Below are 25,092 nucleotides of genomic sequence, written 5' to 3'. Positions count from 1 at the left end.
AATCTCTGCGTAGGGGTTCATGTTCTAGTGGTTCCCTTTGCTGATGAGGTCATAATTTCTTCTCATTTCCCAAGAGTAAAAGAGAAATGAGAAGCAGAATTCAACTTTACACATTTTGCTATTGTCAGCATTCTAATGATTTCCTTTGGAAGGGAAAGGAAAAGAGTTGATAATGTTTACTGAAGTTTGCCTTTTTTCTTTATTAGTGTATTTAACTTCCTTTTACCATGGGAGGTTGAGAACCTACTGAATGCTAGAAACTTAGAATGTGTTCAGTACATTTAGCTGATACAGCTCAGGACTGTGCTCAGCAGAAGACGAGAAAGAAGGGGCTGCTTAGAGTGGAGAGTTGCCCAGGACACCCCTGACCTGACGTATCTGCCCAGGGCTGTCCAATGGTCTCCACACTCATTCCTCAGCCTGACAACCATGAAAGACAGAGCTCCCGGGCCTGCACACTGGCTGTCTGGTTGTGTATAAGTACTGTCAGCCTCTATGAGCAACACTCTTACCATAATTTATGTTGAATATGCTTATGAAAACAAATGGCCCCTTTAAAAAGTGGCTCTGGGCAGTCTAAAAATAATTTACTTTAAAAAGTACTTTGCTTCTAGTTTGGACCAGAGGATGAAGAAATATGACCCTCAATGGATTAAGAACTTGGATATATAATTCATAACTGTCCACACCACAGATTTATAAACATCTTTAACTGCTAAAAATACTGAAAGTGTGCTGAATAGTATAAATACTTAAAAAGGTAAACTAGAATTGCTATCAAAATACAAAGTATATTAGTAGTTATCTTCTCAAGCTGCTCAGCATTAAACTTCATCGAAATATAAAGCTGAAAAGTCTGCAGTGTTTACTTTTTCAGATTCATCCCATCAGCAATATGAATCAATCTAAATCTGCTTACTCATTCAAACACTAATTCTCATAAGACACAGAAATACAGGTAATTACAAATTACCTGTAGACTAATATGTATTTAGGAAAAACCATGGCAATGCCTCCATAAATTCTGAAAAGGACCTACTAACCAGCTGATGGATAATGATAAAATCATGCTAAGAAATGCACAAATTGTTTCCTTAAAACAAATCATTTCAGGAGGCTTACCTAAGTCTAGATGAAATCTAGAGCCAAAAATGTGTCCCAGAAATGATTACGAGTAGATTCATACATTCTAATAAAATGGCCTCCAAGTCAGAAATCTTTCAACTATATAGTTGAACACATACTAGTCTATAAATTACGAAAGGGTATTTCTAATGGGGGAAACCACACCCTCTTCCTTTGCCTTGGAATTGTTTGATGGGTTCCTGATTTTTCTCTGGTGTGAGAAGACCCTCAGCAAAATCTTGTGAGAGAACACTTTCCATGAGCTTCATTAGTTTGTTAACATGTACAGCTGTCCACACAAGAGAAACCACAAAACACTAGATACTGGACCTCTGGGAAAGCTGAATTCTACTTACACAGCCCAACAGAACAAGAACAATGAAAAACTCTTATCAGTAAAAAAAAAAAATAAGAAAAGAAAGAAAGAACAAAAATCACTTTTAATTTAATAATAAAGAAATGACAATCCCCCAAAGTGTTTAGAAGAAGCACGGCGGCTCACCTCACCGCGGGGTCATTCTGATCGTTGTAAACATTTATGCGGCCCACAAACCTGGCAACAGAAATGTCAGGTTACCGACAGGGCAGCAGCATGGGTGGGAGAGGCAGACCGGAAGTGCCCTGTCCTAGACCCCCGCCTTCTTGTTTCTAAAAAATAAGAAAATGTGCACCCACGACCTAGGATTCTTTACTCAATCAGTGTGTGGCTAAGACACTCTACCGTCCTCCCCTTTTCTTCTTGTACTTTCTGTTCTTAGTAGCCCATGACTTAAAATGATTTTCCTTAAAATCACTTCCTCACACTATAGAAAATGATTTTTTCTTCAACAAATTTAGTTCCATTAAGCCACTTCAAACGTTTGTATAGATAGCTACAGAACTAAATGTTGCTGGACTATGAAAATAGGTTAAGTAACATATTTAACTCAGTCTTAACTTTTAAGCAGTGATGTACATTTTCTTCCAAACAATCATGCTGCGAGACTATTTGGGGTGGAGAGCAAGAACAATGTGTAGGGGACACCGATCCAGCTTACTTGTAGAGGTCGGGCTGGGGCTGTTCGCACTCAATGGTGGCATGTAGGCCATCTATATCTTCTTCCGTATGAAATCCCTTTGTGTCTTGAACTGCATAATGTGTCTACAGATTGACAAGAAATGTGAATTCACAACAAAATGAGCAACACAAATCTAACAGCTCGTACCTCCAAGCCAGGGCAGCCCCAGCATCGAATTTTTTGTGCGTCTAAATAAGTCCAATTACAAAGCCTGGTTAGCATATGAGAGAAGTGGTATAATAAAGAGTTTGCAAATGTTAAAAAGTGATAGAATTATAGATAACGACTGTTACTCCTATACCTATTAGGCCAGAAAGTTTTCTCATTCTCACCTAGTGTCTGCAACTCAAAACTAACTGCAATGCTGGGAATTCTTCTTCAAAACTGGACACTTAGACTTATCTGCCACGGTGATGACTATCAATTAAGGGAACAAATTTTAGGAGCTGAAATATTCCTTTGTGTTTATACAATGCCCTACTGCTTACAGAGAGTTGTCATCAGTATCGGAACTGCCCTCGGAGGACACTGTTTGGGGTATATAAGCTTTCTGCATAGCTACTCACTTCACCTGGACCCCAAGGTTCCTCAAACCTTAATGTTCATCAGAACCCCCTGGAGGGCTTGTAACTGACTCCTGGGCCCCACCCGGCATCATGTTAGAAATGCAATTCTCAGGCCCCAGCCCCGAGTTTCTGATGCTCTAGTTTGGAGGTGGGGCTCGAGAATTGCATTTCTACACTGATCCTAGGTGATGGCGCTGGCTGGGACCCTGTTTGGAGAACACTGGCCCAGGTAGTAGGGATAAGCTCATCTTGGGAGGAGGAGAGAGGAAAAAAACACTCACGCATGAGGGTCGGGTGAAGGAGAACACATCTCTAAATCTCCTCTTATCTTTCTCTCTAATGATCAAGTGTTGGACAAAGTGTGTAATAAATCAAAACAAATACGAGATATAATCAGGGTAGCAACAGCAGCAGCAGCAACAGCAGCAGCATTTATAACATTTCAGGAGGCATTATTGTATATTGAGCACTTTGGGGAATTTTCTATCTATACCCTCACAGGAGTTCCTGGAAGACAGGCTTGCCCCCATTTTAGGAATGTGAAAACTTCAGAGGGGTCAGTGCCTGCCCAAGGTCACACAAGCAGAGCAGTGAACGTGACCAGTGCAGGAGTCCAACTCTCCCACTCTGCGTTTGAGGACAGAGCTCAGATCAGTCCAGCCCCTAAACCAAACCAAAAGCACAGAAATGCCTTCAGAGGGCACACATTTGAGATGCTGAGCAACACACTCAAAAGGCTGACGTGGAACATGGATCCTAATATCTGCCAGTTCTGGACGAGGCTGACTGCCATACAACCTCACCCTGAAAACGGTGATACACCTGGAGGCCTGGAATATACGTTCACTAGTGATGTAGGGACATGTCTGAGCTGCAACATCCCTCCCGTGCGAAGGGGTGCAGAGGGCAGCCCACCGCCAACAGCGAGGGTATACATGGCTCTATTTGTTTTGATTTATTATACATTTGATTTGTCCAACACTTGATTATTAGAGAGAAAGATAAGAGATTTAGAGATGTTTATTGTCAGGAAGGATGGGAACATAACTTCCCCACACTCCAGAGACCAGCAGCAGGTTACAGTGAACACGTGACAACCAAACCAAGGATTTCCATTCCCAGAATTACTGGTGCTTATAATTGATTGTGCCAGAATGTTAACTCTCTTGGGATATGCTACATAGAAATTGTGAAAGTAAATAACTCCCCCCCCCCAACAAAAAAAAAATCCCACAGGGATTTATACAATGATATCATGAATTATCCATAAAAGATTAACATATCTGGTAGTGTTTTTGCAAAGAAAATTTCTCTTTCCCATCCTAGAAATTGTCTATAGCCTTAGGTATTGCTAAAGCACTGTTTTAGAGTTGCAGTTTTGTGAGCTAATGCCTTAGAAATGGTTTCATTGAGTCATGCTCACTTTTAGAAACTCCTTAGCTTTAGCTTTTTTAAATAATGAAATCCTTAAAATTAATAGTGATATAGTCTATTCTTTCATGATTGTTAATTAAAATTTTGTAGCATGAGCTACCAGTACAGAATTCCATACTGAATGTCAGAAATTAATTATAATTTCAGATATTAAGATATTTTAACAAAAAGACACTCATTGAAGTAACAGCGAGGCAAAATCCAGACTCATGTGTGACTTTTCACATAATTCCAGGGTAGGAAAGATGCTAATTTTGACTAATAAAATGAAAACTTTCAAAATTCCAACAATCTATGCATTATATCTTTAATTTAGTACCTCTGCTAAATGACACAGCTAAATAAACAACATGAAGTTATTTCTGTTAACCTGAGATGGTAGTTTGTTACAGATACTGATGGTGGGAAGAGAAAAGGAGAAAATAGAGAGAAAGAAGCAAAAGTCAAAAAACAATTTGGCCGGCACAACACCCTGGGATTTTTACTGTAATCACTGAAAATACTGAGCTTCCAAACATGGTATAGTTTCTGGCCTCCCAAGCACAGATGTGGATGGAAAAGTAAGGCACTGTACAGGGTCTCCAATAAAAGGCATATTACTTTCTGACTCGATTCTCCATCTAAGCTGGCAGTTGTCACGTGGCAGGTCCCATCTCCACGGCTGCTGGAGAGGAAGATCAAGTCACAGGGAAAGGTCTCATCCTCCTTGACCATGACGATGTCCCCAACCTGCAGGACAGACAGACAATGCCATTACCTGAACACTTCCTCTGTGCAGCGGCGTTTTCTTTGCCTAAAGTACCAGTCAATAATGACATATACCATTATGGCATTTATTAACAGGAGGATACATGGATGTAAATAAGACTCCAGAGAAAGGTCATTTCCCAAGCATTCTGCCCAAACAGAGGACAGACCAGGTGAGGTTTCAATGTACCAATTTTATATCCGGGAAGCATCAAAGTGCTTTATGATTGAATACTTTGCAATGGAAACATAGACAAACAACCATAACAGGATTATCTTTGATTCAGCCCAAGCAGGATGAGTTCAAGTGTTTCATTAACCTGTCTGAGTGGAAATTATTACTGCAAGGAGGCACTGATCAAAAACTAGGTGTTCTATAAACCAGGTATGGGAGTTCTATGGGCCAAACAACAGAACCAAGACACCGTCGGGATGACTCGAGCATGACTAAGAATAAAGCAGAAGTGGCAATCACATTGCAAAAACCAAAGTAAAAAAAAAAGTAAAAGTGAGTCACAGGATGTTTATCATATGGATTTTTAAGTAAGATGTAATCATCACAGTTTTTGTATTATCACCAAAGAAGGCATCTAAACAACCTCCTAGAAAGGCCCTTTTTGTCTGGTCATGACTTTGGACTGTGTGTCTGGAAGGTATTTAAATGACCATCAAAACCCCAGAAATCAGGATGACTAGCTAGTGGGTTCAAAATCCTTCCAATCACTTGAATGGTCTTGCTGCTATTTGCAAGACCCTCCCGGAATCAGGACATCACCATGCTTCTGTCTATACAAGTGGGGTTCCCTGTCACACCCCATTATGGTTCCAGCTGAGTGTCTGAGAACTTAAAATCAGAGTGTTCTCCTCCAAATAGACCTTTGGGTTTAGTGACATTTCTATCAAAATCCCTTGTAAATACAGATGGGCTTATTCTAAAATTCATGCAGAAAGGTACAGGCCCTGGAATAGCTACAACAATCTTGGAAGAATGACGTGGGGGAGTCACTATGCAGATCTGAAGGCTTCTTACGCAGCGGCAGTACTCCGGCTGTACCGGTACTGGTAAAGGACTGGCACAGAAACCAGTGGAACAGAACAGGGAACTGTGCAATTGACCCACACCAATATGCTTCCTGACTTTTGATGAAGGTACAAAAGCAATTGCATGGAGAAAGGACAGCCTTTCCAACGAATGATAGTAGAGCACTGGGGTATTCATAGGCAAAATAGGAACTTGGGCCTGAAGCTCACACCTTATAGAAACATTAGTTCAAAATGGATCATGAACTTCAATGCAAAATGTAAAACTATAAACCCTTTAGAAGGAAACATAGGAGAAAAACTTTGGGTTGCAAGGCTAGGCAAAGAATTCTTAAGCTTGACACTAAATACACAATCTATAAAAGGAAAAATCAATAAATCGGACTTCATCAAAATTGAAAAATTTTGCTTTGTGAATACCCCATTAATGGATTTCTGAAAAAAGGACTAGTATCTAGAATATATGAACTGTCAAAATTCATCAGTAACAAACCTCAAATAATACAACTAGAAAATGGGTAAAAGACATGAAGAGCGTTTTTCACAGAAAAGGATATACAGATGACATATAAGCACATGAAAAGATAATCAACATAACTAGCCACAAGAGAAATGCAAATTTGAACCACACCGAGATATCAGAATGTCTGACATAAAAACCAGTGCCAACACCAAGTGCTGGTGAGAACGTAGAGAAACTGGGTCTCTCACACACTGTTAACAGGAATGTAAAAAGGTACAGCACTCTGGGAAATTGTTTGGCAATTCCATTGAAAACTAAAAATGGATTTACTCTATGACCCAGCAATTCAACTCTTGAGCTTTTATGCTAGGGAAATAGAAACTTTATTCACACAAAAAACTGTACACAAATGTTTATAGTTTTATCCATAATAGCCCCAAGCTGGGAAATACCTAAATTTTACCTCCAGCTGGTGGATGTAAGCAAACTCTGGTCCACTCCGCACCATGGACTCAGCAATAAAAAGAAGGAGCTACTGATTCACACAACTCGGGTGAAACCAAGGGAATTAGGTTGAGTGAAAGAAGTCCGTTCCTAAAAGGTTGCCGACTATAATTCCATGTGTGTGATGACATGCTTGAAATGACAAAATCTTAGAGATGGACGAATTAAGGGTTTCTTTTCTAACATCCTCCAGCACCCTCTGTAGGCATGAGCCATTAGGGGCCACGAACGACCATGCTTAGTGTTGCAGCGAGAGCCTGATTTTTCTCCCTCATCTCCCATAGTCAAGTTAGAATCCTCTAGTCAAGTTAGAAGTGGCCGGATACAGAGCAGACATTTCCCACAGGAGATCAATGCATTACAAATTCAATTTTCTGCTGGTAGACACTGTTTAGATCTATTTTTAAAGAAAGAGATGTTGATTAAAAGTTACAAATTGCCAGTTATAAAAATAGTTATAGGGATGTAAAGTACAGCATAAGGAATACAGTCAATAATATTGTAATAACTATGTATGGTGCCAGATGGGTACTAGATGTATCAGGGTGATCACTTCACAAGGTATATAAATGACTAATCCCTATGTTGTATACCTGAAACTAATATTGTATGTCAACTGTAATTGAAAAATAATTTAATTAAAAATGTATGGAAGACTTTGTGAAGGAAATAGATTTGTTCAAGGAAACTGCATTTAGGACCTGGGGTCTGAAGCAGCCTGGTAACATGTGCATGCAGTCCCCACTGCTATTCCCACAGCCACGAGGCCCGTGCACCTCACCTCCCTGACCCCAGGACCACTAGGAAAATACTGCCAATCCAGGCTAACTATGGGGAAGCTCATTCAGAATTACTAAAACACCTAGACAGTAAAATTTATAAAGCAAAGAAAATGTTGTTTAAAAAATTAATAATACATACAATAGTGTGTATGTACACATAATAACTGGAACGAGGTTCATAAAGATGGATCACGCACTGAAAACATGTTAACAGGTTTCCTGGTGGGTCCTGGTATCCTGGACCCTGCCCTTCTCCTGAGACACCCACTGATCCTCGGGCTACCCCCTTTTTCATGGCTTCAGGGCTGTGCTTGGAAGCAGAGGCCCACTTTTCTTTCACTGCACACAAGGGCTGGCAACCTTCCCATAGCAACTTCCCGAAGGCCCACCACGATTTCTGGCCAAGAAAGCAGCCCGGAGAGACAGTGAAGCTGCCAGATAAGAAGGAAAGGTGGGTGCGGGGGAGAAGAGATGTGGGTGGGAAGACAAGGGCAGGCAGAGGTGTTAGGAGGAGGGCAGTTGGGTTCTATCCCTAGACTCACAGATAAACATTCCTCCGGGATAAACTGTGAAAATCACACTTACCGCTTGTACACATATAGGTACTTCTAAATGGCCAGTGAAGAATGTATGAAAGTAATCCACTTAAATAAACACACATTTAAAGACAAAAGAAAACATCAGTTATGCCAATAATTCATCGGAAAAAAATGAAATCGCAACCTTCGGTGAGGTTTCTGACCCAATTTCCATAAATTTCCAACTACTGGAATTTATATTAATATGATTTTGCCTTGTTCTAAAAGAGAAAGTTGTAGCGATTTCCCTGTCTTGACTGGTTAGTATAATCGCATAAACAACCTGGTTAGGGGTGCTGACAGGAAGTTCGTGTGTGTGGAGGGAATAGGAAGTGTATGGGAAATCTCTATAATTTCTGCTCAATTTTGCTGTGAACCTAAACATGCTCTAAAAAATAAAATGTATTAAAACTTTAAAAATAAAAATAATAATAATAAAAAAAAAGATAGTGGTAGACTCTTGCCCGAAGTGAGAAATATTTGGGGGTGAGGAGGTTGGGCCTCTACCCAATGGAAAAAACAATGATAGACAACTGTTTTGCCAAAGAAAATAAAATGGTTACATTATTGTTGTTTTTTAATTGTTTTGGTTTAAACCAGTTAAATGTGTCAGTGATTACTTACTCTCAGCTTTCGGCTCTGCTTCCGAACCAGCTTGCCATGCTGGATGAAATGCACAGGGCACTGGTTCATGGCATTGTCTGCTTTATGGCGAAGCCAGTCTTCATAGCCCTAAAAAATAAAAAAAATAAAAAATTAAGACAGAATCTCATGTGATGGAACGAGAGAATCGTGGAAAGTCCATCAGCTCTGAGCCAATCCCTCTGGACTTTGCTGGAATGGGCAGTGACTGTGGGTAAAGTATGGCCAGCCTCCACCTCTTGGACAAGCAAGGTGGCCAGAAGCCCCAGAACCCCAGCCACGCCCTTGAGTAGGTCTAACCATAGTAAAACTGTGTCCATGAGAAGGAATAGCCACAGTACAACCAGAAGTCACCTTTCATTCTTTTCCTCACACCCAGCAGCTACCCACCGGGAAGTCCTGGCGCTTTTCCCTCAGTGGATCCTAAGTCCCCCACTTCTTCATGTCCCCTGGCCACCCTTCTGTGGGCCTCCAGAAGGCCAGCCCTCCCTGTGTTCTCACATTTGGACGGAACAGGGACATGACTAGCCCTGCCACTGCTGGGAGCCCGACTCCACACCATCTAACGGGGGCTTCCCAAACTTCCTCCTGTTAGGATATGTGCCGAATGGCCGTTCTCGAGTCCACTGTGGTGACCATGCTAGGATGCTCACTGCAGGGCCATGGTCTGGGGACCCTGAGGAGCCAGGACCTGCTCATGTCCTGAGGTCTGGGGTAGGGGTCTTCCGGTTCCCCTTCCTCTGGACTCAGGCCCTTGCTTCACCTGGTTCACGATTTAAGTGAGTGTATCAGAGAGGCCCCAATTACCGGCACCCTGCTGCCCCCAATGCACATGCATGTACTTGTATGTGCGTACATGTGTACATGTATGTATGTGTGGGTACACATGTGGATACACCTGGCTTCTTGGTGCCTGCCTCCCTCACTGGAATGTCTCTTGTTCAACATATATATCATCTCTAGGGAGTCCAAAAGGGCTTAGTATATGGCAGAAGGCCAATAATTATCTGTAGAATAAATGAATAAAGGATATGTGCAATGCAGGAAATTAGAAAAGAAACATATTTTCTAATGATTTGTCTGGACTGTGTTCCACCCAATTTTTCTCGGTCTTCTGGCTGGTTTTCTCCTCTCTACTCTGCAACTCAGTGCAGGAGGATGCATTTTTGAAAACAAAATCAAGACAGAAATAAAAGAATCAAAAATAACTTTTCAAAATTAGTTTTTACCTGTTATATTACAAAAAATTATATGTTCTATGGACAAAGGAAATACATGCATCACTCTTCAAAACAAGAAACTAAAAAAGTCCTAATCCTATCACTCTGTAAAAACTCTTAATATTTAAATTATTAATACATAAATATAATTATGTATAAATATAATTCTAGTCCGTTGGGGTATATTTTTTGCAAAATTAGAATCACACTGCACATACTACTCTATTTTGTACCTTCGATATATCGTGGATGTTTTTCCAGGGCAATTTGGATTGCTTTAAGTTTTTGTAGTTATAGGTATACTTTGATAAACATCTTCACAATTGTATTTTTGTGCATATCCATGATATATATTTAGTATAGATCCCCAAAAAGAAAATGTCTGAGTCAAAAGATGAATAAGACTTTTAGGCCTTTAATATAAACCAACCAAAATTCCTCAAGAAACTTGGAACCAATTATATTTCCACCAGCTGAACTAAGTGTTCTACCTTGAAAAGCACAAGACAGCCTACATATGTCTCCTGACTATGTCTTTTATTGGAGCTGGCAGCCAGAATCTTAGCAAACAGAGTAAACTTCCTGATTCATTTTGTGACACCCATTATAAGCCTTACAGTTCTCCACGCACATATGCATTTTACAAACTGCAACAAACATTGGAAATTACCAATATTGGCTGTTCCTATGTCAACTCAGACACTGGCTCAAGCCCTGGAAAAGCAGCCTGACCTAATTCTCATAACTAACAAATCTGCTAAATCCTTTTGGTCTTAAATAGGCACAATTTCAAATTCTTTCGAATTTCAAATTCTTTCCCCATACTCTTTCTGCCCAAGACTTGGGTGTTTTCTAGATTGATTAACATGCCTTTAGGGTTGGGTTTATTTCGAGGTGATAGTGCATTTGAGTTAAGGATGATGAATTATGTCTTCCCTGTAATGTTTCCCAGCACATGAAAGGGAACACCAGGTGCCTGAACAGCTGTCTACATCTCCAGATGTGATCACGTTATCTGTACCCTCTGTAGGTAGCAGATCCTTTCAGTTAAGACAGTGGAGGACATAGACAGGGTAAGCAACTCTTCTAAAATCAGACACCAGCTTTTGTTGATTCGGCATGAAAACCATAGTTTCTTCCTCAAACTGACAGGGCACCAAATTAATAACTACATTATACAATCTCTATTATTTTAACTCAAGTATCAATCTAAAATAGTTATAAAAATGAATTTCTAGAACTTAGGTAAATTTTCTGTGAACTAGCTGAAACAAACCAGATCGCTTTGGAGAAGAGGAGGTATATATATATCAAAGGTATATAACAAAGGTAACAACCTTCTTTCTTTGCCTGTGAAATTCTTACCTGTTTGATAGCTGTGACAGTAATGACAAAGAACAATGGAAGTCCGCTTGTTACTGGACTGGTGGGTGTATCAATTATCAACTGCAATTAAAAGAGAATTGTGGAGCCATTTTCAAAGACATGTATTAGTGACTTTAGACAGACTGGCTGGCCATGTTACACCACCACCCAACATTTGCATTTACTTATTTTGAATTGCTTTACTGTTACCCCACGTAATCCCACCTCTAGAGATAAATTAGATAAGAAGTAAATCATCCTATTTTACTGTGGAAATGAGGACAGTTCTCTTTAATTAAGGGACATGCTTAAGGAAACCACACTGACATGGCAAAGACATAAGTCTGACACCAGTGTACATTTATTTTAATTTACTACTCTGCTTCTGGTGCCACACTTTAATTACATTATTTGGATAATTTAATCTTGGGGACATTTTAAAAGTCCTTCACATGTATTTTGCATGATTGAGAAAAAATAGATCGCTGTTCTTAAAATACATCTGACCTATCGTTCCCTCATTCATCCATCACTGTGGTTTTCACTCTTTCTTTCCTTCTCTCTCTCTCTCACTTTATGCTTTCTCTGGAGCATCTACGCATACTTAGGAAGAGGATAAATGTAATAATGCTTAGCTTGGCGGGTGAATTTCTCCTAAAGATTAGGAAGCTCCTGACCGCCCCTCCAGAGCTAGAAGGTGGCGAGAACCAACTCAAAAGCAGAATGTTCATGTGTATGTTTTAGCTTACAGGTCTCTCTGAACCCACACACTCGTCCTTGAAGAAAATAAATGAAGGAACTGTAGATAAGCGGCACCAAGTCCTTGCTCCTTCTTAGCAGCAAACCATAGTTAATCACCTGAGAGTAAAATGTCACTTATTTAGATTTATATTTGAGGCAATACAAAAAAGATGACTGGCCTTACCTGTACCAGAAATATGATAAGAAAATAAAAGTTGGCTATTCTTCTGAATTGTTCAAATAAATTCTTGGGTATGAAGTTCCAAAATGTGTACTGTATAAAAGAAAAACAAAAAAGTGTCGTTTTGATCACATTTTACTTCTTGTATTACTCTACTGCGTGATCTCAAAGTACAAAATGTTTAGTTTTAAAAGCAAAGCCCATAATTCAAAATTTAAAGTGTTCGTAGACATTTTGTCAATTTGTTGACCACAAAAACAAACTTGTAACAGAGAATGTGTATGCCAAAAGTAGCACATGTGGGTTACTGAATTTTAGATAATCCAAGGTAATGCAAAGTAGCTTAATAATAGTTTTATTATTAAAATCTTTCATTAAATATAAACCTATCGTAACTCAAAACATACGTGTTTAGTATTTTTCCTTGGTTGTAATTTCTTTGTGGAAGGCCCATGCTGTAGCTTCAACATTAAGCTTTGTAATTTCCTCAGAATAAATTACTACAGTAAGTTATTCCACTGATTATTAATGTGGTCAAAAAGGGTGTTATAAATTCCTCATGACGTAATAAGAAAATTGAAAACCCAATGAGATAATTAAACATTCATGACTGTACTGATATATCAGTAAAATATGGAGAGAATAAAATAAAGTGAGCATTTTATTACATGTACTGTATAAGAGCTGAAAAACTGATAATGGTGGGCCAATTGTACATTTTGCATTTTTGTTAAATGGTAATGATCTCACTATTTGCTTAGACATGTGGGTCACAATATAATGTAATACTCTGTGTATTACAAAGTATAATGTAATACTTTGACCTATATTCACCTATCAAGTCCTACCTTCTGTTGTGATACAACCAGTGGAACAATGCTTAATACTGGAAATCACTGGTATTGAGCCACAGGCGTGGAATAAAATGGGTTTTCTTTTTGCTATAAGGAAACTGAGCAGTCTGTGTCGACCAGAGAATCTCCTTTTACTGTAACAGACATTTTGAGGAATGTTGAATTATATAAGACAATTACTATTCCTGGCATTTCTTTCAGATCACAGAAAACTTCATAGCCAAAGCCTTTGCATTTGTTCTCTGTGTTTCAGCCCTGAGGTAAGAATACCTCATGAGCATCTGAGCTCAGTTTTGCCCACTCTCTTCTTTCCTGTGTATAAGTCACCTCTGGTTCTAGGTTACTTACTAGGGGTATGGCTCATGACAAAGAAGAAAGCAGTCTCGCTTGGTCTACCTTTAGTCATGTGGTGAAAGAAAAACTCTTAAGAAAAAAGCCCTGGGCGCCGTGCTTCTTTGCCAGCTGCCAGAAAGTAAAATGAGAGCACCTGGAAACCGCCCTGAAGCCTCGGCTATGATGTACGTGAAAGTGGATCCAGGACCACAGTTGTGACTGGGACCGTCCTGAAAATGTGGTGGAGGCCGGACATGATCTCCCGGGGAAAGTAATCAACTCGCACGGAGCTGAAGTTTCTCTTTCATTTATAATTAGGAAATGAGGATGTGAAAAATAGAAAATTATGCCTACGTGCTGGATTAATGATGTTAGCAAATGAGGGAGCATCATGACGATGGGTTGGAAGGAGAGGTTGTGCGGGCATTGGAGAGGAAGTGCTGGCCTCGGGGTCAGACCGGTGGCTAAGGATCAGCTCAGCAACTTTGTTCTGAGGCTCCGTGTCTTCAGGACGAGGCTTGATTGAATAAGTAATCGTGGCCTCACAGGGTTGTTTTAGAGCGTAAATGACATCATAGACTTGACTATCATTAAGAATACTGCCCATATCTACTTGGTAGAGGTTAATTTCCCCTCACCAATATTCAAAAGTAATTCAGCTTTTTGGAAGGTATGGAGTGACAGTACTCTTTGAGATTACTATTTAATTTTGTAGCATCCTAGGGCAGAGCTGGAAGCCACATGAATTTTGTGCCCAAAAGTACAATTTTATGAAATCGATCAAACAGGGCTCCATTGTTCTGGAGTCCAGGATGTGCCAGCATGGTGAGCTCAAGCAGGCCTGGGGTGGGGAGCTCTGCGTGTGGCCGGAAGGAAAGGAAGGGTCCTGCTGGGGAGTAATTTCTTGGGTTTTCCTTCTTCAACCAGACACCTGCCTAGTGTGTTTCTCCCCAACAGGAAATGGAACTCGAATCAATCCCTGATCAATACTGTGCTTCTATGGCACAGGTCAGAAGTTTAACATAATTAGATTGGTCTTTTCATACCCTGGTATAAATACACACATGATAAATGCTTTCACAACCCTTTGATTTAATAAAATCAGATTTACTGAGCATAGGCTTCTATGTCTTGACTAGCAGTCTTTTCTTTTTAAGTAGAAATAAAAGTTTTCTTCCCAAGAAAACATAGATACATTACCACAAACATATTCTCCAAACCCGCTTATAAACTTATGTTTCACAAATTAAATCGCATTTTTCATATATCCTGAGCTGTTTCTTAGATAAAAACAATAACAGGCTCCAGATTTCCACTGCAGTTGATCTAAATCAACGCCACTGTCTAACCAGCTACCACTTTAGATTCGAAACCCTTAGCTTTCTGAGGGCCCCTTCCGAACTGAATTTGATAAGCAATAGAAGTGATACTATACATAATTTTTCCTTGAAATTACACACCGTCATCTACTTGGAATGATATTAAGCCACTAATCCCGCCTTTTTGAGGACTAAAGGTCATTGCCCGCATACACGTGAATTCAAGAGCACAGTCCCCTCTCCACGCTGAGCTCCAATGACAGTCAATGAGTGCTCTACGCAACATTCGACCCCTCTTTTGTGGGGACTCAGCCTGACCTGCCACCTGAAAGAATATTGACTTAATTCTCTTAGTTCCTCCTGTAGAGCCTCCTGGTATGAAGGAGTTTTCCTGAGAAGAAACAGTTTTGAAAAGGCCCTGCAAGTCTGTAACAAAACCCATCCTTCCAAGCTCCCCAGCGCGGGATTTCCTTTGTGAGAAACCCAGGAAGCTCTCGGGCTCCAGATCATGTAGGGCAGCTGGGGACAGGAAGGTGCCACCGCAGGAAGAGAAAAAAAGATACTCCAGACAAAGGAAGAGAATAAGTGGTGAGTTGTAGCGTGAGGAGGTACGACAAGGCATCTCAAAATCAGTGTTGGCTATTGGCTCTGGGAATATTTGAAAGAAAAATAGGAAAATAATAAATTGGCTCTAAAACTTGAATCAGATAACACAGAGGTCAGGAATGGGATCTAGAAGTCACTGCTTTCATTTATCTCCCCCAAACCTTGACAGGGGCTTTAAGAGTAAATGAGGCATCCTTCAGCTTCCAGCTATATTCTACCAAATACATACATCAAGAAGGCCCTTTGACAGCTGCAATCAACCAGGTGCTTTGTGTTTCAGAAGTTTCCTCCATGAAGGCTTGTATAGAACTTCCCATATCACAGAAGGAACTGCGACTGGGACTTTCAAGGGCCAGGCTTTGTCCCCAGAGGTAGAAACCCACTCCACAGGGATTTGTATCAGTGGCTGAGGTGCCTTTGACAAACGTCCTACCCAGTCTAGACACTGGGCAGTGGGGGGAGGTTTCATACCCCATCACCTGTACCCAGGATTCCCGTCCTGAAAAGTTCACACATAGCACAGCATTTTCATGTTTTTCAGTGCACTTCCCATTTCTTGATGCATTCGTACTGCACAGGACTAGATTTTTAAAAAATGTTTTTCACAGAAACAAACTCATAGATACAAAGAACAATTGATAGGTGTTAGATGGGAGGGAGTTTGGAGGGCTGGTTTAAAAAGGTAAAGGGATTAAGAAGTACAAATTGCCAGTTATAAAAATAGTCACAAGGATGTAAAGTACAGCACAGGGGATATAGTCTTTAAAAAAGTTTTTTTAAGAAATGCTTTAGAGAGTTGTTTCCTTTTCAGCTATACTAGGGGGTTGACAAGAGTACATGTTAGCATAGAAATCATCTTTAGTGAGCTCTCCTTAAGACTGTATCAAATCTATAAATGTCATTATTGGACAGACCTGTTTTTGGATAAGGAGTTAATCCTCATTTTATTTCTCCTTTCATTTATCGTTCTCCTTTCATTTATCGTAACCACGAACTATGTTTGTTTGGTTGAGATTTTGGTTATGAGCAATTTACTTACCCACATTGTGTTTCTGGAGATTAAAGCAGTTATTATTATTATTTTACACTGCAGTTTTAAAATAAAATAATTCCGTGTAGAAAACTGCCTTTTCAAGTATTTTTAACAAACATGAGGCACTCTTTGACAGCTCATAGAAGAATGAGGCAGGTCTGCCACAGCAATGTACACATCCCGGCCATTTGCGTGTGAATCAAGTAGGTCCATCACAGATCTACACACGTAGTAGTGGCCCCAGGAATGTGCGCATGCCTTCATGCACCTAAAGGAAAAGTTCTCCATAACCTGGAAAGCCATCATTCACCATTTTGTCAAAGCCAGCTACTAAATTCTCCACCCTATTCTCAAGACAAAATGTGTAAAATATTTACACTCATTCCCATTCTCCTGTCAATGAAAACAAGGCACTTTGTTGAAATGATAACATTCTAATTACATTTCTTCCTCTTTGCATTGATTGCATCTAATTGACTCTGACACCTATTTGGTATTTTTGTTTACACACACCCTCTCACTGGTGATATCTAGCATCATCTTTATTTTACAGATGAGGAAACCCTAGCCTGGGGTGGTTCATGACTGGCGCATGGCCAGACAGCAAATAAATAAGTAGCAGTAGTAGTATTTGAATGTCCTAGAGTTCAAATTTGACACTATGTCCATGACATAATTAAAAGAGAAGTGAAGAAAATGAGCTGTGATATCTTGGCAAGTTTGAACAGCGTTTTGGGGGATAATGATTGCTAAGCCCCAACTAAATTGTAATCACAGCCCTTAGTAGGGAGTGGATAGTGGCCACAGCAGCAGTTCTGGGAGCAGTGTTGCTCACTGCTATCAGAAAGTTATAACGTTCCTCAAAGGGGTTCTGTTAGGAAATTAATAAACACTCAGACAGAGGGTTACCTTGGAGGAGACTATTCTGTTGTCTGGGTACCTCTGTGGAATGTAGGCCTCAGCACCTGGGGGCGGCTCCTTGTGTCCCACGTAGATGGTCCGACTGTCCACCCAGTTCTCTTCTCCAGCGCACTGTGGAAAACAGAGTGGCGTGAATCCAAGTGCCTGAGACTCTGGGTGTGAAAGTTCTTCCCTGAAGTGTTGGCTTTAACACGTGTCCTTATTAACAGAAACCTGTGTTGGCCAACTTACAGTGGAGTCATGGGGAAGAGCTGGGCCCCACCTTCCAAGGTCAGAGTCGCCCTGACCTTACTCAACCTTCATGGGTTAAATTCTTCAGATCCCTGACCAATTCTTCAAGGAAACAGTCTGAGCGGGCTGTATGTACTCCCAGTGAGAGCTGAGGGGTAGCCTTGAAAAGCTAATTTTCAGTGGAAACAACACAAGGTGGGTTCATATAAAAAATAGTATGCAGTAGCAAAACCTTAAGACTTCCAAAAGAGAAAAGACAATGATGGTTACAAATTTGTGGAAAGGTCTTTAATGAAAGAAGAAAGTAAAACCTTGAGTTCAGAATAGAAAGACTATTCAACCATTTCAGGTATCTTCATCAATAAGGCTTTCCTAGAAAGAGAGAGGACATCTTTGTTCTACTCAGGTATTGCACACATGAGACATTAAGTAAATATCTTCTGACTAGAACAATCTTTTAAAAACACTCAACCAGACCGTATGCTATCAGCGCTGAAGTGTCCAAGACACTAGTTACTGATGAGAAATTAAAATTCAGCCTCATATAGCAGTCCCGGCATGGGGTCCTGGGCCCCTCTCAGACTGGCAGCCTCAGCACGGAGTCCTGGGCCCCTCTCAAACTGGCAGCCCCAGCACAGGGTCCCGGGCCCCTCTCAGACTGGCAGCCCTGGCATGTAATTCTAGATCCCCCTCAGACTAGTAGCCCAGCACGGGATCCTGGGCACCACATCTCAATTCTTCTAAAAGAACACTGAAGACATCAGTTTGTCTGGGGTATAATAAACAGTGCTGAAAAAGAGATGAAAACCTTCTTATTTGAAGAGAAAGTCAGTGTGATGGAACAGGAAGAATGGGCATCGGAGTCAAAGATCTGGCTTAGTTGTCACTGAGACAGTCACGTGCCTCAGAAAAGTTGGCATTTCTGAACTTGAACTTCATCATCCATGAGGGAAGTGGACAACACTTAACTCGGAGTTATTGAGAATGAACTGAGGCAACAAAACAAAACACATGGCACTGCTCCCAGCCTGGCACAGCTTCCTTTTTCCATCATCACTATGTCTACACCTCTGTGGCCTCAGGGAACCCTCATTTTTTGAAGCCAAATGGGGTAACAAACAATCCAGCATTTCTATTGTTTTAAGTTATTATAAGTCTTACATTGCCTTTTTTTTTCTCCGTTGCTTATACTGTCACCTCCTAGGCTCATCTACCACCTTCTTTGGGGATAAGAAGACTTTTCATGTGTCCCGACCCCACATCCCGGGCCCAGAACATTATTGACAGTAGTTGCATTTTTGCATATTTCCTTAGTAAGTTGCACCTACATAAAATTTTGTTAGGGCCTAGCTTTGCGAGACAGTCCATGTAAACTAAAGGATAAAGAGCAAATCAGTCTTTGTAACTCTACCCGTGCTTCAGAGATGCCCAGCAGGGACACAGGAAATGGCACAAGATCCCTGGGACAGAGCGGATATGGCCACTGCCTGCCTCACTCTACATGAGCCAATGCTTCTTTCTCGGCACGAACTTGGCACAAGAGGCTCCTCCAAGGAGCCTGTTGCTCTGTGGTAACAAGGTGACCAGCTCGGGTCACCAGCAAGCTTGAGCCATCCCTCCTCGGCTGTCTCACTTCCCCACGGCCCTGCCCTGCTGCCTTCCCATTTTGGATGAGGCCACCAGTGAGGGATGTTGACTTAAAAAACCTGCGTAAGAGCTTCATAAATAAACCTCTGGAGACGAAAGTTAAGAAAATAGAGAAAGTCCTTGACTTCCCTTTATTGCTCATAGCCAAACATGTGCTTCTCATTCCTGTGGATTCAGGAAGTTACATTGAAAAAGAACATATAATAAATGAACCAGAAAAGGCATAAAAATATAAATTTTAATACAAAAATAGAAAATGTTTCTCCTAAACTTCAAAGACAGCAATTGGCTTTTAGCCCCAGTACAGACTCTGGAAGCTCAAATCTTCCTACAGGTCATGCCGTGTTCATTCCTGGGAGCTGGTGCTTCATGGGCACATCCGACCCGAGACAGAAAGGACCCCTGTCTCTATGGAGGGAAAGTCAGAATGAATTTTATTAAGTCCAATTTATATTCTTGATACTGTCTAACAGATGCTTATTCTTTTAAATGTAATTACTTAACACCTGAAATACAACTCAACAGTGCAGTGCCATTTTAGTAATATAAGTTAGAACACTATTTCTGCCTGTGGGACAAGATCAGAAAATAAACTGAACACCAACATGCAATGGGACAACATGCAATGTGCCTAAATCATCACAACAAAAAATTCATTTGGGAATGAACCATGTACTCACTAAAGGAAAGCTAAACCCTGTGTAAGAAAGCTGCCTTCATATTATTCGTTGAGGATAAAAACAGAAGCAATAACCCAGAGGCTCCTTGCTTCTAGGTATTAACTTGTTACCACCACTCAATGAACTGAAATGTGAGGGAAGCCACGTTTCCACTTGACTTTGCTCACTGCTTAATCAGCATAACAGAGCCCAAGGAGTGAGAGAGGAATTATACTTTCTGAGGTCCTAAAGTTACCAGATGATCTTTCACATGGCACTGACAGGCAGGAAATGTCTTTGGGTTTAGATTAAGACCAAGGTGAGTGCTGTGTGTTGTTCTCTGCATGAATGTTCAGTTCTAACTATTACATTGTTTTGTACACCTGAAGCTAAACAAAAAATTATATGCAGATAAACAAATAAATAAACAAATAAAAAGGCTAAAATTAAATATTCAAAAGATATAGAAAATGCAACAAAAAGAACACTCCTGGAGGATGCCTGGAATAACCGCCAAGGTTATAATTGTGCCTACACAGCTGTGCGTGTGTCCTGCTGCTACTGACCGGCTCTGCGACTATGGACAAGTGACCCAACATTTCTGTTTGAATTTCATCAATAGTAACGTGAAGGGATTAGTCTTGATAAACTTTATGATTCTTCCAGCGCTAAGATTCTGTTCTCTGTACGCTTAGCAACGAAAACAAACTTATGAGCCCCTATTATTCAATTTCTTAGTCTAGCCAATCTTGAACCAAATATCAATGAGACTAACTGCTCGCAACCTATGGTGCAAACAAAACGGAAGTTATGCCACACGTAGCTCTAAGAATGAAGATGTGGGTCATCATGAAATCTCCCAAGGGCAGGAAGTTGGAGATACGAGCCTCTCTTTCTAGGTATTTGTCTTAGATAGTATGGGTAATACTGCCTAACGAGCCCAGTGTGACTTCCACTGTCCGATGGCCAGAGATATTCATCAATAGCACAAGGCTGAACCCAGGCTCTAACTGGTCTTTCTCAGCTAGAAGACTTCCTAATGACTCACTGTAACACCGTTGTCCAGACTTCATCAAGAAGGCACCTGACATACCCCGTGGAAGGCTGGCATCAAGTTCTAATCTAAAGCACAAGTCTAGGCTGTGGGAATGAGGCTGAGCACTCAACTGCTTCTAAGATTCAAATTTACCTATCAACACACCCTGAGCTATTCCCAGAGCGGGTGGTGGAGCGGTTCCCCCTGGGAACCCTGGCTCCTGAGGAATTCCAGAACACTGGGGCTGCTGCTGCCTGGCAGGTTCCCAAACCACCAGACTGAACACATTCAGAGGAGGGGAGACAAGAGCCCAAGGAGTCTTTCTTCCTATTACTTTTATGTCACATACAGGAATGGGGGGCGGGGGGGGACACCAAAAGAAAGAAAGAAAGAAAAAAAAGAACACCCAAAAACAACAACAATGGCTAACTGGGAAAAACTGTACCATCAATGAGACTGGCAGAGTGGTCCAGATGAGCACCATGTTCTAGGAAGAATGTGAGTCTGAGAGAAGAACCACAAATAAAGAAGCCTCCTCAAGCAGTGAGTGAGACCAAGGACGGAAAGCGGACCCCATATGCGTGCTTGGAGGCTCAGCTCTTATAATCCCTGATGTGTCCGTGAATAGATAAGAATTGCTAACAAGGCTGTCACCTTGCAGTGATGAAGCAAATTATTATACGGATACGTACACAAACGTAAGAGAACTCAGTACTTTTGTCCTGATAAGCTGGAAATAAAAACTTCCACTTTTAAATATGCATATGATCATTTTGCTAACATATACAGTATATTTATGGCCAATCTGAAAAGATATATAGGTAGATGGTGTAGTTTATTTTGGCAAATTGCATGTTACTAATGAATTCTTAAAATCCTACTCATTGTGTAAATGGATTCTTTTACACAGAAATGATGTATTAAATCCAGAACACATGTAGATGTTACATTTGATAATAGCTGTTAACACAACAAACACTCCTTCCTCTACTTCTGATCTTGATGAAGCAATCAACCCTGAAATGATTAAAATTACTGAAGGATCTAATATCCAGTCAGTTCAGATTACTAAAATGAAAATTCAGAAAAACAGAGCACGCAGATGCTCAACATAATTAGTTGGTGGCGAAATGCAAATCAAAACCACCAGGGGACACACTTCATATTCATTAGGATGCCTATAATAAAATATAATAAAAAAGATGGACAATAACATGTGTTGAGGAGGATGTGGAGAAATTGGAACTCTTATATATTGCTGAAATACAAAATCGTGCAGTTGGTTTGGAAAACGATGGCAGTTTCCTCAAAAAGTTAAGCACAGAGTAACCATATGACCCAGCAATTCTACTCCCAGGTATAGACTCCCCCAAATGAAAACATATTTCCACATAAAAACATGTACATGAATGTTCATAGAAGTCTTAGTCATAATAGCCAAAAGAGGGGAATAACCCAAATATAACTGGGAATAACCCAGTCTATCAACTGAAGAATAGCTAGATAAGGTGTGGCATATCCGTATAACGGAGTATTATTCAGCCATAAAAAGGACACATGCTAGGACATGTGTGAACCTTGCAAATGTACGCAAGTGAAAGAAACCAGACAGAAAAGGCCATATGTTTTATGACTCCATTCTTGTGCAATGTCTAGTTTAGGTGAATCCATAGAGACAGTGTTTGCCAAGGGCTGGACAAGTGACTGCTAATGGTTTCTTTCTGGGTTGATAAACATGCTCTGGTTTGGAGGGTGGTGATGGTTGCACAACCCTGTGAATATATTCCAATTGAGACCAATGAATCACATACTTTAAGAGGGTGAACATTATAGCATGTGAGTTATACCTCAATAAAAATATTATAAATATTTTTGCTTAAACGAATGGCATGTGTGGTTTGCATGCATGTGAGATAATTATTTCTCATTCTAGAAACATAATGGGTAATGTTTACACCAAAAGATCATATAACTCACTTATATGACTATCATTAGATAATTCCTCTCATTTTCAGCTTGCCTTTGGTTCAGTTACTTCAGCATTTTTTGTTTTTTTTTTTCCTTAGAGGGAGACGTCATTCTTAGGTGTCCAAACTGCTTCCTGTTTTTAGTCTTCTGCGTAAATTCTAGAAACTCAGGCATAAAGCTCTTCCTAAAATCTTTTAGAAAGTGAAATATCCATCAGGAGACATGACCAGATATAATATCATACAAAAGACCTCTTGTCTATAGTGAATAGTTATTTTTCTTATCTATTAATCCATGAGCAAATGAAAAATTACCTCGATGAAAAACGAGGATGTGTTATTGACTAAATCAGTGACTTTTTAGTCTAACTCTGAAAACGGTAGGCTTTGATGGGGAACTCTTAACATTTCTTGCCTAGTAGAACTGGATGGAAGAACAGTTTACAGGGACTTTGGAAGCTACCAAGCTGGACCATCTCATGTCCTAGAATGACTGAGCGTGTAGAGACTTTGTCTTGCTAAAGCTCAGCCCTGTTACTTAGAGGCACGAGCATGTTGGTAAAAGGTCTTCTCAAGCTTCTGGGTGAGCGCTCCACCCACTTCACCACCTGCTCACTGCCCACAGAAACATACATTTTTGCTAAAGGTGTATGTATGGGGGTAGGATGCTAAATATGTCCATCTGTTTCATTTCCATAATACATACAAAAGATGCAGTGCCAAAGAACTGGGGGACAGAAAAATGAACCACAGGGAGCCTTACAGGCAAAAGGTCTGTGACATGGACTCCATCGTGTCATCCTGCCTTCTTGGCCAGGAGAGCCTCCTGGAAGAATTCCATGCCTGGAGCTGGGCAGGGCTGGGGTGAAGCTAGTGCACAAGAATGAGGTCGCTGGAGAACCACGTGAAGAATAGAATGATGTGGCTCACACCACACGAAGGGCCAAGGAGGAGGACGTTACCCTTCTACCTCCCCTCTCCTAACTAGTGTGTGCTCAGGAAACATGGCGCCTCATGGCGTGCCCACGGCAGCCACCTTTCCAGAACAAGGGAGGATAGCCGCAATTCCATAAAACAGGAGCTGTGGAGAAAATGTCACTATAACTCATGCTGATATAGCTACCCGTAGAGCCTTCATGGCTACTTCCCTTCATCCTTTTTTCTAAAGATATTTTTGACATTTGGGTTGATCCATTGCTGCCTGAAAAACAGTCTTCCTGACAGGTAGGGTGCATGTGCTGGTGGATGAGGAAACATTCGGAGTACAAGGGAAGCATCAACTGTGAGGGAACGCTCTCTAACATTCCCCATGTCCCCCTCTGCTCAAGTGACACTCAGGCTCAGAAGATCTATGGCGTGACGCTCCAGTGTGTGCCGAAGTGTTCAGTTAAATATTAATTCCCGCTCTCCCAAGCCTCTGAGACTGAGACTCGGAACTGCTCACCCTCCAAGTCACTTGACTGATTTTCTCTCTTTAAATAGACTTGGTATAACCTTCCTCTTGACAGAGAGTAATACCAAACCAAGAACCACCATCAGGGAGGCCTGAGTCATGAAAGGAAAATGTCATCAACAGTTAACTGGCAAAGTGGCTTCAATAGGGTCCAGTGTCAATCAGCTATTTTAAAAAATGAGTGACGATGCTCGTCTAGGCCACCACGTGACCTTACCCACAACTAATAATAAAGTACTAACAGGAGCGAAGCAGTAATTCTGGGAGGACAGGCAAAGCTGAGGGCACTAAAGACTTGGCTGTAAGTAAGTGCTTAATCCTGGTGGATAAATGGAAGGATCTAGACTCTGTTCTGTCTTTAATGTAAATCATCCTTTTGTCCAGCGTATCCACACTATACACACTACCCATCCATTAGTCATTTAGTAGCTGTTTTGGTTCTCAGATCAACTGCTGTGGTATTACAGCGCTTGTAGTCAAGTAACTCTTACTTTACTTAATAATGGCCCCAAAGGGCAAGAGCAGTGATGCTGGCAATTTAAGAGAAGCCGTAAAATGCTTCCTTTAAGCGAAGAGGCACGTGTGT

The 25,092-nt window shown here is 40.8% G+C and overlaps 1 protein-coding gene across 4 annotated transcripts in view; it reads right to left on the bottom strand.

The window, feature by feature from the left end:
• ATP11A (ATPase phospholipid transporting 11A) overlaps window positions 1-25,092 on the bottom strand; it is a 132,789-nt gene that overhangs the window by 48,356 nt on the left and 59,341 nt on the right. For all 4 annotated transcript variants that reach the window (XM_033103990.1, XM_033103991.1, XM_033103992.1 and 1 more), the window contains exons 2-8: window positions 17,502-17,624; window positions 12,451-12,540; window positions 11,526-11,606; window positions 8,923-9,030; window positions 4,784-4,912; window positions 2,163-2,266; window positions 1,628-1,678 (exon numbers count right to left, since the gene is read on the bottom strand). In XM_033103990.1, coding sequence (XP_032959881.1) covers window positions 1,628-1,678; window positions 2,163-2,266; window positions 4,784-4,912; window positions 8,923-9,030; window positions 11,526-11,606; window positions 12,451-12,540; window positions 17,502-17,624 — 686 coding nt within the window. The remainder of the gene's footprint in view (window positions 1-1,627; window positions 1,679-2,162; window positions 2,267-4,783; window positions 4,913-8,922; window positions 9,031-11,525; window positions 11,607-12,450; window positions 12,541-17,501; window positions 17,625-25,092) is intronic.

Source organism: Rhinolophus ferrumequinum, chromosome 4, assembly GCF_004115265.2.
Source record: "Rhinolophus ferrumequinum isolate MPI-CBG mRhiFer1 chromosome 4, mRhiFer1_v1.p, whole genome shotgun sequence".
Classification (NCBI taxonomy): Eukaryota; Metazoa; Chordata; class Mammalia; order Chiroptera; family Rhinolophidae; genus Rhinolophus; species Rhinolophus ferrumequinum.
The sequence above is the reverse complement of the archived record's forward strand: the minus strand, read 5'-3'. Positions and strand labels throughout refer to the sequence as shown.